At 41.4% G+C, this 15,322-nt stretch overlaps 1 protein-coding gene across 2 annotated transcripts in view; it reads left to right on the plus strand.

Annotated features, from left to right (window-relative positions):
- Positions 1 to 5,828: 5,828 nt before the first annotated feature.
- Positions 5,829 to 15,322, plus strand: part of JMJD1C (jumonji domain containing 1C) — a 175,351-nt gene continuing 165,857 nt past the window's right edge. Inside the window, exon 1 of one of the 2 annotated variants that reach the window (XM_058842033.1) lies at positions 5,829 to 6,277. In XM_058842033.1, the coding sequence (XP_058698016.1) occupies positions 6,137 to 6,277 (141 nt within the window). In that variant the 5' untranslated portion in view covers positions 5,829 to 6,136. The remainder of the gene's footprint in view (positions 6,278 to 15,322) is intronic. The other variant, XM_058842034.1, reaches the window with a different exon arrangement.

The following is a 15,322-nucleotide window of genomic DNA, read 5'->3' on the forward strand; positions in this document are numbered from 1 at the left end:
TTGACCTCTACAGGGTGTAAACCCATCAGGAGTGGGACAGACTGTTTGATACCAAGGTCTAGTGCTGGTCTAATGATGCTTTACCTTCAGGCTGCACTTAAACACTTACTGCAGAAAACAGTGGCAGCTGTTGAAGGTGGTGCCATCCCCAGCTGGAGGGAGGTGGCCAACCCCAGAGCAGGGTCAAGAGGTGAGCACATCTCAGCAGCTCCAGGTCTCAGCAGAACCTGCCCCTGCAGCTTCACTGGGCTGAGCTGGCCGACTGTGTATTTAAAGCAGATGTGGGGTACCCAGGAGTTCTGTTTGCTGACTCAGGTGTAAGGCAGTGGTTAAGAGTGGCAGGAAATGGGGACCAGGGGTTGTATAGGGATGGTTTGATATCTTAAGATGTCAGCAACTTCTGAGGAAGAGAACATACTGAAGGTGCTATCTCAGCTGGAACAGAAAGAAATGTTGGAATTGGGATATGTTGCAGTCAGCAACCTCAGGATCTCGTCCAGGGAAGCCGCAGGATTCTGGGGACCAGCATGAAACACCAACGAGACGGGCTCCCGGTTCACGAAACCATTTATTCAGCATGGGAACAAACTCAGGTCCAGAACAGAGAGCTCTGAACAGAGGCACAGCAGGGGTTTTTGAGGGACAGAACCGAGGGTTTACACCTTTGAGGGTGGAGTTCAGGGTCAGGGACCATTAGAAACACACCAAGGGAGAACCCCCCAGGGACTCAAACCCAATCAGAACTCCTGGGCCGCCCTTCACAAGGGGTTTGGGGTGGGACAATGTAACTCTTTGTCTCCTTGCTGCCACAGGGATATGCTGTATTCATCTGTTCTAGGCTATAAATTGACTGTGAAACATCACATGGAGGCTCAGTAGTGGTCCTTGCTGTTGTCAGCATTGATGGGGTGGCACCTTGTGAATGACAATATTTTCTTTTGCGGATATGGTTGGAGTGATTCACAAATGCAGTAAGCTTAAATCTTCCTCCTTTGTGTGCTGTAGCAACAGCTAGGATGGAATTAAAGAAGTCCTGAAGTGGAGGTGCTATATTCACCTACAGTGTAAATAGAGCAGTAAATTTGCAGCCTTTTTACAGCTGTGAAAGCCAAGACACAGGAGAAGATTAGGAATTGACAGACCCGGACAGAGAGTAACTGTAGACAGTTGGAGATCCAATAAATCATCATACAGGATGTTAGTGGTAGAGCTGAGGAGGTAATGCCCCAAACCACAACTTTTACTCTTATGCATCTTTGCACTTCCAGGTGTTTAATGCAGCTTTTGCATCTACATAAAATAGCTGTCTTTAAAGAATCATACTTTCCCACTGATTCTATGTCCCATTCAGTGTTGAATGACTGCCTCACCACTCAAATAATTGTGCTTTCAAGGAGGATGCATTAAAAAAAGTCCATGGACTCTCTGTAGAAGATAGACAATTGGAAATCAAAAGCTGGCTTTTTATGTTTGATGAAAAATTTGTTTTCTGTTGGCTATGAATTTTAAAGTTACGAAACTCTTATATCGGTGATGGAGAGAGATGGGGACAACTGAGTAGTGATCAGAATCCGAATTTACTGTGAGCTACATATGCTTATACACCATTCTAGGAAGGCTAATAAGTTTTTACTACAATGATTGGGTTAAACATCATACAAACATACATTTTTGCAGCATCTCGTCTGTTTGATTCAATCTTCTTCTCTGTCACCAGACTGATCCAATCTTCTTGCAGTCTTCCAAGCTCTGTTTGTTTTTGCCAAGGCATCCTGATTATCATATCTCTTATGCTAATCAGGTCCAAAGTCCTTTCTGACTTTGCCGTACTCTTAAACCAACCTGTTAAATGTAAATTCTTAATTTTCTGCTGCTGAACATTGGAAAACACTAAATGAGACTTTCCAGATTTCCAAGGAATTATGAATTTGATAATTTGATTTGGAAACTGATGCTACCTCCAAAGGAAAGATAAGATAGATTTTGAAGTATATAGCACATATTTTAGAAAGAATTAGTTCAATATTAATTCTGCTTAAGAGCTGTGACACTGAAAAGTCCTTTTGTCTTTCTCAATTTTTCTTCCTGTAAAATGGAAATTATAATTTCTAAATGTTGCATTTATCTGTATGGAGAAGGTGAAATTACAACTAGTACAGGCTGTGCTTCATTTCAATCTGGAAGTTAGAAAAAGCTGTCAGTAGATATCTTGATTTTGCACTTAACCAATGTGTATATGTTCAGGGAGTAAAAAGTGTGTTTATCCACAATTTCCCAAGAGAAGTTCTCCTTCCCTGGGGCTTAGTCTACAGCTCTTTTGCTTTATTTATTTATTTATTTATTTATTTATTTATTTATTTATTTAGGGGGGGGTGGGGGGCACTTCTCCAGCCTGAAGATGTCAGCTCTATTTTGTTGTTGCCTGTTGTTGCTCTATTTTGTTGTTGCATACGGCTCTGAGCGTTGCTCCTGAGCTTGAACAGGATGATTCTTCTGGTGTTTTCAGAGTAGTAATCTACAAGAGGCTTCCTTATGCCACTTTCTTCAGAAGATGCATCAGTTAATAACATCCCTAATTTTTCAATCCTGTGAATTTTGGTGCTTCGAATTTTCAGTTCAAATATTCCTTAATATTTATCAAAGAAATAAGGGAGGTGTTGCTTTGAAAGGGGAGTTAATATATTTGAGTTAATATATCTGCAAAGACTTCTGAAAAAGAAGTCTTTGTGGAGTGTGATAAGACACAGACTGTTTAAAAAGTTAGTGTCCAAGCTATTTTCAGGCCTTGGTGCACAGCATGTAATGGTTTGACAAGACAGGTGTCTGCTTAAGGAAGGCAGAAACCTCCCTTGAAATGGAAAAAAACCCCAAAATAATTGTAACCCCCCCTGTTGCACTATATTAGGAACGGTGAAAGTAATGACACAGACTCTCTGGCCTGGTTGCACAAGAGAGCAAGTTTTGTTTTTCCAGATCTCCTTTTATAGACAGTTACGAGAGAGTCTGACAAGGCAAAACTCTCATTGGTCATTAAACCAACATATCACCATCACTGGACAATTAGGAACAACACCCCTTGACTGTTTCTTACAAGTAAACAAAATGACAAACAACACCTGCAAGGGTTGTTTTCCTTTTCTAAGGATTGTTTGAATTCTTCCTTATGATTTCCCAGGCCAGAGTTGAGAAAGTTGTGTGACTTAGTTTCACACAGGCTCAAGCTAATGCCTGAAGCTAAAAATCTCTTATTTGACCACTGTCAGTTCCCACACCCCCACCCTTCCAAATTATTATAATCTTGAAATCAAGGTGCTCGCAGGCAAAGATATGGGAATAGGAATAACAGTTCTTTACTAAGGAAATTAAAATAAAAATGCAGTGGAACAAACAAATTAAAAAAAAAAACCAACAAAACAACCCAACAAAAAACCCCAAAAACCACCACTGACAGAGTCAGAATACAACCTGACATCCTGTTGGTCAGGGTGTTGGTAGAAGTCCGATTAAATGGTGGCTGCAGTCCTCCTGGAGTGACATATGTGGTTCTGTTGAAATAATGATCTTGCAGAAGGATGCAGTCCTCCTCCAAGGTCCAGTAGTGTAGATGGGTCCAGTCTCTCCTCTGGGAATTAAGTGGAGAACTTCCTGTGGTGTTCTGAGTATCTGATGATATACAGGTATAAACGCTTGGTTCCTCCCTCTGGCTGGAGCATTTCACAATGGGATGATGTAATTTCATCAGTCCTGCAGTGAGACTGAATGGCCCATTAACAGAAGATATCCTCCTGGAGGGAGGATGGGTTGTGGAAGAGATAAAGAACACTGCCCCACCTGGTTTTAACAGATGGTAATAGAATACATACCTTTGGTTACAGCTTGCATTGCAACTCAAAACCCAGCACCATGACTTTGTTTTGTTGAAGACAGAGATTCTGAGTTGATTTATCCCTATCTTGAGCCATATTTCTACCATTTCACAGAGAAACAAGGAGAGAAGGAAGCAGCAAAGAAGAAATGGATAAGTGGAGAGGCCAAGAAAATAGATTGCTGGGGGTGGAAAATGTTCAGCAACCTGTGGGTCTTGTATACTGATCCACCTGAATATAGTCATGCTGTGGTAATGCCATGTTTACATTTTAAGAGTTTTTCCTTCACGATACAGTTAATATTTATTTAGCTAGTTTTGTAACTTCTCCTGATACTCTTTATGGAAAACTGCCCTGTACTTCCATAATTTTTATTCTTTCTGCGAGACTGCAGTACACTTTTGTTGGTTGTAGCATTATCTTAGAACTTGAATGAAAATCTCATTTAGTTCAAATGCACTATGATTGTTTCTGCAGCTTCTAAAGAGCACACCTCCATCCATTCCAGCCTGGGATGCCAGGCATCTATACAGGTTCTAGTATAATTGTTATGTCTTGTAAATTATTCTAATCCTGTGAACAAACTTGCCATGGTGAATGATGAATTGATTTTTTTGTTTGTTTGTTTTCTGTTAATTAACTTCTCTTGTACCAGAAGTTATTTGTTCCACTAAAATATACAGGAATGTGGGAAGTTAGCACTCTTGATTTATGGCTTTTGCCTCATAATCTGTTTTTCAAAAATGCACTATTCAAATTTGCTTTTAGTGCTAGATGAGAGATCATTAACCCACTCTCTTGAGGGCAAGCATATCAGTAAAGGCAGGCAGTTCAGGAAAGCTACACCTCCAGATAACATGAAGGAAAAACTCTTAAAATGCAAACATGGCATTACCACAGCATGACTATGGGATCCATGGAAAGAACAGCAAACCAATAGCAGCTGCTACAGAATATGGTTGCATGGCTTCATCAGGTGTTGCAGCCCAAGCTCTCAGCTGAAGCCCCTGTGAGTCTCTGAGCTGACTTCTTAGATATCCACTGTTTGCTAGCCTTCAACAGAATTCAAGTGTCTTCTAGGTCGGAAGTGTTTTGTCTCTAAAAGTCTCTGAGAGACTAAACTGAAATTACATTCCCAGGGATTTCTGTAGTCTTTGCAGTAGGGAAAGGTGGATGGGTTGGATGGGTAGTGCTGTTGTCGAACTCCCCAACAAACTGACTTTAGGAGTGAAGGCGCTGCAGATGGCAGACCTGGTCCTGGCTCTCCCAAACCCTGGAGGGCTGGGACATCTGCATGCTGGTGCCTGGCTCTTGGGATACCCTTGCCAGCCTGGGCTCTCAGAGAATCACGGAATGGGTCAGGCTCGAAGGGACCACAGGGGGGAATCTGGTCCAACCTCCCTGCTCAGCAGGGTTGTCCTAAACGACATGGCACAGGGTTTTGTCCAGACAGTTCTTCAGTATCTCTAGTGAGAGAGACTCTGCACCCTCTCTGGGCAATCTGTTCCAGTGTCATTCGCAGGGTGAAGAAGTTCTTTCTCTTCTTCTAGTGGAACTTCCAGTGCATCACAACACCTTGCTTCGTGTCCTATTGTCTGGTGCAGCCGGGAAGAGCCTGGTTCCATCTTACCGGTACCCCGCTTTCACACATTTATATACATTAATGAGCTCTCGGAGTGGTGCGCCTTAAGTAGGGTGTGGGCGAACCCGCTGAGAACGGACAGCTGCTTCTCCCACCGAGGGGAAACACCCCGGAGAGGCTGTGCCCGAACTCCCGCAGTGGCAGCGGAGGCAGGGAGTGGGTACCCCGCCAGTGTCAGATCATCGCGGAGCTGCTCTCGGGAGGCGCAGGGGCGGCAGAGGTCGACGGGACGAGCCCCCTCGGGGTCCCGATGCCAGCCCAGCGGCCGCGGACTCTTTGCCAGAGGACGCGAGCCCCGCTCTTCCTGGCGGAGGGAGACGTCGCGCGGCGTCGGTCTCCATGGCAGTGGGGCTGCGTGGGCGGAGTGGTCGGGGCCGCAGCGCGGCGGGCGGGCGCGCGAGCGAGAGAGGGAGGGAGAAGGTGAGGGAGGGAGCGCTCGCCCCCGGCCCGCCCCTACCCCTCGTTCAGTGTTTCTGTCGGGCGGCGGCGGCGCGGCTGAGGGGATCCCACCCTCCCGCCACTGTGAGTCCGAGAGCCCCGCGCCCGTCCCCGCCCCACGCCCGCCATGCGCGGCCCCTAGAGCAGCAGGCTCAGCGGCTGGTGCGGTGCCTGCGCGGCGGCGGCGGCAATGGCGGTGGAGACTCGGCCGGAGCTGGTGGGGAAGCGGTTCCTGTGCCTCGGCGGCGAGGAACCGCCGGAGAGCGGGCGCTGGCGGGCTGGGGTCATCCGCGCCGTGTCCCAGCGGGACTCGCACAGCCCCGACCTGGCGGTAAGAGCCGCGGCTCGGGCCGGGCCGGGGGCTGCGGCGGGGGGCGGCGGGCCCGGCGCGACATAGCCCCGTGCCCGGCCGGGCACAATGACGTAGAGCCGAGGGTCACGGCTGGTGCCAGGCGCGGTTCCTCGCGGCGTGTGCGGCCGCGGTGAGAGAAGGCCGGTGCCTGGCCTGGCCGACGAGGGACAATCAGGCTGCCCCTGGAGTAGCAGGGGAGAATGCGGCTGATCCAGAGGAATGCAGAAACTGCTGCCGCGTAGCACTGTCCGACTGGATCCAACGCGGTGATGGTGAACGTTGTTATTAAAAGAATGTCATTGTTTCCCTTCCTTTCATGCCTGCTGTCACTGTTTTCCTAAGGGGTGTTGGAATGTGCGTGTAGGTTAGCGAAGGAGCCAGGATATGCTCTGTCGTGCTCAGACACACTCTCTATGTAGGGGGGGAAACACGGCCAGGATTTCCTTGGGTTGGTGTTCTGAATGCATAATCTGTAAAATGGAGTTTTATTGTGCTGCTCGGATTTGGTTGTTATATTGTTCGTGAATTCCGCAGTGAAAGGAGTGCTGTGCTACCTCCGTGGTTGTCTCCTTCCATGTTTTTATGTTACTTAATGCTTCTGAAAGCACATTTAAAAATATCACGACTGTGTAAATGGGCATTACGTAGGCTGAAAAAAGGAATCACCGGACTGCGCTGGGCAATCCATATTGCTGCTGGGAAGGGGGAGACGTTCACAGCTCGACACTGATCTGGGTGGAATGTTGTCTTTTTTACAAACTCATCAGGCAAACAATTGTCTGGTACTAGAGACTGTAGATTGCTTAGTTTGAGAAGTGTGAATCACAGAATTAAGTACTCTTGTTTTCATTCATCCCAGACTTCAAGCTTTGTTTCAAAAACAGAAAGTGGACTTGAGATGCGACTTTTTTTTCTATATTCTGGGTTAATTTTCTTGGTGGATCTTAAAAAAAATTATTTATTTATTTATTTAGAGCATGTTGTTCTGGATTTTTTTCCATTCTCCAGCTATAATTCAAGAAGCTCTTGAATTCAAGTTCATAATTCAAGTTCATGCTCTTCTTTATGAAATGTTTTGTGTTTTCAGCCTTTGACTGTATGTCAAAATTGTCTAGAATGCTTTATTTTTATTTGAATGTTGTTTTGGATGTTATTCTTGCAGGGTAGACTCTAGAATCTGTATACAATTATGGAAGCCCTGTGTAAGGTTTAAGGAGGTATTTACTAACATTTACAAGTCAGAGCCATAATTTGTAAACTTTAGGGGCAGAGCTGACATAAAGAAAGGCATTTCAGGGGCTGTGTCTGTTATGTTAAATGAAAGATGCATGCTGCTAATTGTAAAAACTTGCTCCTCTTCTTGACTTTGGTGCCTGTTTTTCTCTTCAGATGCTCTTTAGTTACAATTCTTGATAATTTAAGGAAGAACTGTCATGTTACAGATGTTTTCTGAGGCAGGATGACTAAGGGTGTGCTTATGTGTCATATTGAAGCACCATTTGGATAGATCCAAACTACCTGAGAAGCAGGATGGATGCTTCAGCTGCACTTCAGCCTGGGTGCAGTGCAGTGCTAACGTGGCCATATTTCTTCTGGTGTTCAAGATAGCTGCACAGCAGCTGCATTATGCTATGTACATGCACTTCTAGTCACCTATGAGTGCTGGAAGCCTGGGAAGGTTTTGAAAATAATTTCTAGGTCTGAAGAGTTCCGCAGTAGTACTTTACTGGAACATCATTGCCGTCTTTAAAGTGCAGCATTTAGGGTTTGTGTTATGTATTCTCTGGCCCCAAAGCACAAAGAAGTGGATTGAGGAAAAAAATGATAAGGTTTCTTTAAGCAACAGGTAGTTTCTGTAGGTTAGACTCTCTTTCTGCATTTATAATTAACATTAACTTCTTGTTAGTCAGTATTTGCTAATGTGATTATCCTTCCCCCTGCCCCCAGGAAAATACAAGGACATTTTTCTGTTAGCCCTGTTCTATGTGTGCTATTCTAGCTGGAGTAACTACTGCTCTTATCCTTCCATGGCTTTTGTTTTGAGGTGTGCCATCCCTATAAATATCTCCAGACCCTTCTGCTCCCTGTCACTTGAGTGAAGTGGAATTCTTGTTGACAGTTTAATTGCTGCCCACAGAGTGCAGTATAAAAATGTTGAAATTGACTTTTTGTCAATTTTGTGTTTTCCTGGTCCCACAAGAGTGGGATGGAAGAGTGGGAAATGGAAAATCTGCCCTGAACCACAGGACAGGAGGAGGGCAGCAGTGGGCATTTTCAATGTGAATTGCAGCTGGTTGTAACTGAGTTACCTCCTAATCTTGGTTTCAAAGGAAGTACTATTTGCATTGACTTTGTGTCGTTTCTTCCTGAGTAAGTGTGAACCCCCCAGTCAATTTCAACCAGTTTAAGAACAGAGAGGGGTTTGAGAAAGACTTCCTTCCCCTAGTCTGTGAAAGTTGACATCTGAGAACCCTCTCCCCAAAAAACCATAAAGGCAAGGAGGTCATGGCATTTGGTGTTCTCCTGGAAGTGAAGAGGCGATCTCCAGCTGGCCAGCCAGCATGCACCCAGCTTCAAACCAGCTACAGCATATGCTGTCTTTTGTAGCACCATTCAGAGATAGGTGGTGGAACAAGAAGACGTGACAAAGAGCTGGGTGTTAATGAACGTGTGAGAGCAAGCCTCTGTGTGAGTATGGGAATATATGGACAAATGGGGAGTTTTATGTGGTGCATGAGTTCAAGGAGACATGGGTAAAGTTAGAGGCAACTGATGTAATTAAAGTTAAGTGGTCACAGGGCTTATAGGAGCAGATCTGGAGGAAACTGAGTTTCATTAGTTCTGCTGTAAACAGAACTAGTCATTAAATCAGGAACTCTGGACTTGAAGGCTGGACTAGCTGCTCTCCACCTTTGAGCAGGGAAATCAAGAGGCCAGTTTTTGTATGCTGCTAAATTTGTTTAATGACGGTATTTTTATAGCTAAATTATTGGTTATTTTCATAGCTAAAATTATTGTCCTGTTAGGAAAGTGTAGGAAAGAACTCAATTGTATGATATTTTCTTCCTGCTATGTCTCCCCTATTCCATGAAAGTATATTTAATATACTTTTATATTTTATATTTTTTGGTATACTTTTTCAGCTTCACACCAAGTGTTGTTAGAGGAAACTGGGAGATCTATTTTTCCTTCCTTCTAACTGCCTGGAAAAGCTTGCCTGCTGATCTGATTACAGTGATAACTGGGCAAATAAAGAAATGGCCAGGAGGAGAGAGGTGGAGTCAATGCCATATGATCTCCCTGGTCTTTACTGTCCCATAAGAATTGATTACTGGGCCACAGGTTGCAAAACTTTGACATGGTGATGAAAGAGAAAATGGAAGTAGACTTTTAAACGTACAATGTGCAACTCATAATAAAGAAATCTCATTAATTTTAAAATACTGAAATCTGTAATTTGTAAGTATTGATGCGTTAATTTTTCCATCATAAAGCACATGGTTTAGAAGACAGGATAAAAATTGAGTTCGTAGTCTAATGCATTATGATAGGCAGACTAACATCTAATAATTGTGCATAGGGAAATATACTGTGACAATAAATCACCATATCAGATACTCTTCATAAAAGCCTAAATACTAATGATAGTTTGAAGCAGTTGTGTGATTTTTATTTACAATAAAATCAGTAAGATATAGTGGTGTAAACAATATATTAATACTTTTGGCGAATTGGAGTTTTTGGTATTTCATATTTGGTAGTTTACAAACAGGGAATTGTTAAAAATTCAGTAAGTCTGGTAAAACCATTTGAAGAGAATATCAGGAGATTGTGTATCTGTTTTAATTGAGTTTGCCTCCACTTAAAAGTAAAATGGAAATTCGCAAAATGTAATGAAAACTTACCACTACTGTGTTACATTTAATATAAAAATAATTTTAAATAACTTTTGATAATTAGAAAACAAAAGATATTTTAGACAAGTGCTCCATACACTGATTAGTTTCTCACTAAATTATGAAGTTAAATTTGCATTCATTGTGTGTGGAGCTGCTTTTACCTAGTCTTTTTAGAAATTGTAATTATTTTCATGCTTCTGCATTCTCAAAGTTTCTGAATGTAATCTGGCTTTGTCATAGAGGCACAGAATTGCACTTCTGTAGGTTGCATTTGGTTTCTGCCATATACTGATTTTTAGTGCTGTCTGTTGCATGTTCTCTATTCTCCTTTAGCTAAGATAGTATTATAAGGAGAAAGTGCATGGGTTAATCTTTTGAACACATTTGATCTGGTCTGTTTAAAAACCAAATTTCTATTTTTATTCCTTATTTTAGAAGTACATGCTCTGCAGCTTTGACTTGTTAGCCTTGACATAAACTGGAAGACACAGAAAAATTTTCAGTGAAATTATTGTAGAAAGCAAATAAATATGCTTTAGACTAGTTGTGCACAGCTTGTTGGTGGTTAATGGAATTTAAAAATTCAATATGTTTCTGTACTAGCATCTGGATTAATGATGAAGAGCATGTTGTTGGTGAGGATCCTGTCATGTTATTTACTTCAGCTATTTCAGATGACACTAAAGACATGCCAGAGTTTATCACATCACTGTCACCTTTGAATGAAGGAATTTTGTAGGATGTGTTTTATGTATGTTTTGAATCTGGTTTGAAAGGAGTGGGAGAAGCTCAGTGTGACAGGGATTTGGACAATTTTCAGTTGTTTCTGGTATTCTGTATCAGTACTGATGCTAACAAGAGTCCCGTAAGTTTGGTGCATGTCAGCTGGGCAGTGTTTTCTTGGCTAAGCAGTAAAGAAAACTTCCTCTTTCCTTTGGTGTTTCTAGTAAGGTTAAGCTTGTCATGCTGTGTCTGTGAATGTCACCCCATCTGTCTTCCAGAGATAGTTCAGGAAGGAGTATCTCTCTTTCATAGTAATTTGACAAAAAGTTCAAACAGAGGAGTGTTCCTATGAAATTGACTGCAAGGATCCAGTGCTTTATACTCTGCCCTTCCCTCTTCACTTCTTTTACTAAAAGAAACCTGTCTATGATGTAGATCAATAAGTCAATGTACCTGCACTGATGGATTTTGAGTAAAGTTTGTTTGAATGTCAAGATTGGAAAGAGTTCAGGTGTCCTGAGCTAGGGATGAATCATTTAATTAATTTACTACCTAGTTGCCAAGTAAGCAACAGTGAGCAAAGTATGAAAAAATAAAGGGTTTGTCCTATAGTTAAATGTTCCAGGATGCTCTTAGGAAGAGGTAGGAGATATTTTCTTAATAAAAAAAAATTGCTTTTGCCTTTTATATGTTTTGCATATAAATACTGTATTATTCCACATTTGTGTTACCTCAGATTTTTCTTTTTCTGGAACTTTGTGTGAATCTTGGGAGCTGTCTCAAAGCATGGTATAGCCATCATAAAAAGTTGTAAAGAATGAGCAACTCTTTTATAAGAAGATATTTTTCTTGTGCACCTTCCAGGATCTCTAAACTTGCTTGAGAACAGCAGAACTGTTATTTAATATCAAATGGAATGAATTTTAAAAGTGGTACTTGGGAAATTTGGTCAAAAAATCAACTCAGCCTTCTTCTAATACTACTGTCAGTGAATAGAGATAGAACTATAGAGATGCTTCATTCCATCAGTGATCTTGAATCTCTGCTGGGGTTAGGCTTGACTTTACCATTCAGCTGGACTTGGTAAACTGCTTTTGCTTATGCTGAAAAGAAGTAATCATCTGAGAAGTTCATCTGAAGTTGGCAGCATGTGTTTGTCTCTGAAGAGACACCTCTGTGACATGCTGCTAATGCCCACTTTTGGGCTCTGAGCATTGACATCCCATGTTGCTTCAGGGGAGGGTTTCCCTCCTCACCCTGCTAGGTAGGGACTGAGACCTACACTGCATGTAACCAGCTTGTTCTTGGAAACTGGTGGAGAATTCTAAGCTGAATTAATGCTATATTGCATCATTATATTGATTCCTCCAGAAAATTACTATTGTTAGTTGATATTATACCTGTGCACCACTGATTTTCATGTTATAAGGCAAAATCAGAGCAGGGGATCCAGAGAAATCTCCAGGATTTTGCTGTGTTTTGCTTTCTTGTAATTTTCTTTAAAATATTATTTTACTTAAAACAGCTGTTGCTACGCTTGAGAATTAAGTGGAATTAAGCAACTCGATTTGCTCCTGAAGAATTTACTTTCATGTGCATACAGCAACTGGCTTTGAGCTAATTCATGTACTCTGTCCAGAGCTTCATGGGCACAAAAGATGTAGGATGAGCATTAAAAGCATCTAGCTTGATCCTCCAGTAGCAACATTTTTAGAAGTTTTGGAGACTGTGGTTCCACAGACATTTCTCTTGGTGGCACTGCTGGCTTAATTTTTTTTTAACCCAGAGCAGTTTCCTGATCCATTCACCGTATGGCACTTCACGCAGTTGTACTGAGACTGAGGAGGTGATATGGGATCAGTCTGAGGGTAGGAGCAGCTTAAGGTGCAACTGTGTCCAGGAGAAATGTCTCCTGAATGAAGTTGAAAACTGACTTAAATACCTCTGAGTATTACTTATTCACATAGTATGACTAATTTCTTCTTTCAGCTGAATAAAGAAATAAATGTTCACAATAACGCATGACATGATCATTTGGTGTCTGCTGATGCAAGACTTACTTACAAAAGCAAGTTTTGGAAGAATAGATGTGAAACTAAATGCTCTGAGGGAAACCTAAGCATCTCTGTGTTAAAATGCATAAACCTCTGATGACTCAGTAAAGTTTACTTGTAGTACTTCTGCATCAACGAAGATCTTTTGGGTGTTCTGAACAGCATTATAACTGATGCAGATGTTGAAATGATTGCAGCCAGGTTTCACTGCAGGTAACTCAAGTAGACACTGCTGACTTATTATTTGGGTTGGGTCACTATGGTTTTAGTTTTTTGCTAATGGAACAGGGCTCTTCAATCAAATGATGGTTTAAAATCTGAATTTTGATTGCTCTGTGAAAAAGGGAGCACTTGCTGAGTCATTGCCAGGTGGTCCAAGTCAAATTTCTTCAGTCTTTCCTGTCTGGTGAGGAGGGACTGGAAAAGCTGTGTTTTGGAGGAGTGTTGATAAGGACAATTAATTTTGAAACATTCCTCCAGTTGATTTCCTTATTTTTTTTTTCTTTTCTTGGCTTCTCTTCTTTCCTGAAACATGGAATGTAAATTTACTACCTATCAAAAACAAAGCAAGCAGCCCAAAAGCGAAAGTCAAGCAGACAGAGAAACTTGTTGGAGTAATAATAGAAAATATGTGATCTAAACTGTTCAGTCAATATAGAAAATCTTGGAGAAGGAAAATTAGGAAACAGTATTGAAGTCTTTGCCTGGAGTTTGTCATTAATCTGTACTTTTAATTGCACCTTAATTCTTCCTACAACATAACTTGAAGACTTCAGTTTTTCAGCCTTGGTCTTCTTGACCAGGAGAAAAACTCCCATCAGCCTCCAGCAGCTTTAACTTCCTTAGGTGTTTCCCTTTGTTCTTTAAATGCCAATCCATCACAATCACAGACAGGATCAAGTATGGACAATCAAGACATGGTGCAAGTAGCTTTTAGAGGGGAGGTTAATGAGTTTTAGGCTGTAGACCCATGGTGAGATTTAAAGAGTTAGAAACTAACAGTGGTCTAGCTGCCAACATTTTAGTTAAAAATACAAAAGCTGATATAGTTGAGGCCTGAACGGAATGAGGTACTGTGGTCTTCAGAGCAGTTGTGATGCTTTGCTGTGACACCTCTACAATTCTGGCTTATGGCTGCACTTCTTCCGTGTTTTGTTTATAGCTCTTCATAGGGACTTCATCCAGCAGAGTTCATTGAGATTTGTAGCCCTTCCTGGATTTCTCATAAAGAAATTAGTGGGAAATAATTTTGAATCTTTGTGAACTTCTCAAAATTCTGTGACAAAGAAGGGTCAGGCTTTAGCTGTGCATCATATTCAGGATTCCCTTCTGCAGTTTCAGATATGCTTTGGTCCCTGCGTTGTGCAGTACAAGTCCACAGTCACCCCTTGTTTGCCATTCATGATTTTTTTCTTTATTTTCATTATTTTTGCTTGGCACTCAAGATTTTATTAGCTCTGCTCTGTGACTTCATATTTGTCTCCTGGAGCTTATAAATGTGTCAATTGTCCTTCACTGTTTCTTAACCCAAGGGAAAGGGACGTATCTGTTCTGTCAATCCCCTTCCAACCCAGTCCAAATAAAAGTTTCTTTCAACTACATTATTCCAAAGAGTGCAGTTGTTTGCTTGTCTTAAATGGCTATCTACACCAAGATGTGTATCTTCACAAGATTCCCTTTCTGCAGGTTGCTCTGAACAGATTTAATTTAATACTGTTGAGTTATTTTTTATTTCCTTCAGGAGATAAGGTAACATTATGAGTTTTAAATAAAAAAAGAATAATTTATTTCTTCACTGGAGTATACAGTTGATTTTTCTTTTCAGTTTTGGTAACAAAATTGTCTATTGCAGATGTATTTACGTTTAGTATCCCGAGATGTTGGTCAAACCTTGGTGGTAATCTATTTATTAGCAATTAAGCAGTGAGTAAGGGTTAAAAAAATGTGGAGGTGATAATGAAATATTTCTGGCTTGCTAATGGCTAATTCAGGTTTGCTGTCCTAAATACACCTGAACCTCCTGTATTTGTCGTATTTTAAAATTTGTATGTAGGTCAGAATGTGATATGTGAATATTTTTAGAGAATGTCTTGGTCACTTCTCAGTTAAATAGATAGGTTTGTTTTAATTATCAGGGTACTTGTCTTCTGCGTGATCTTTTAAAAGATTTGAGTCAACATTTAAAAGGAATGAGTCAACATTTTGTCTAACTTAAAGGAAGTTCAACTTTTTTTATAAATAGAAAATGTTTCAAGTGCTTTGTTACTTTGTAGTATTTTTTCCTTTAAAGTTTGTAGTGGAAATTAATCCATTTATTTTGTTACTGATTGCTTTTAACAAGATTTCAA

Source organism: Poecile atricapillus, chromosome 6 (genome assembly GCF_030490865.1).
Source record: "Poecile atricapillus isolate bPoeAtr1 chromosome 6, bPoeAtr1.hap1, whole genome shotgun sequence".
NCBI lineage: Eukaryota > Metazoa > Chordata > Aves > Passeriformes > Paridae > Poecile > Poecile atricapillus.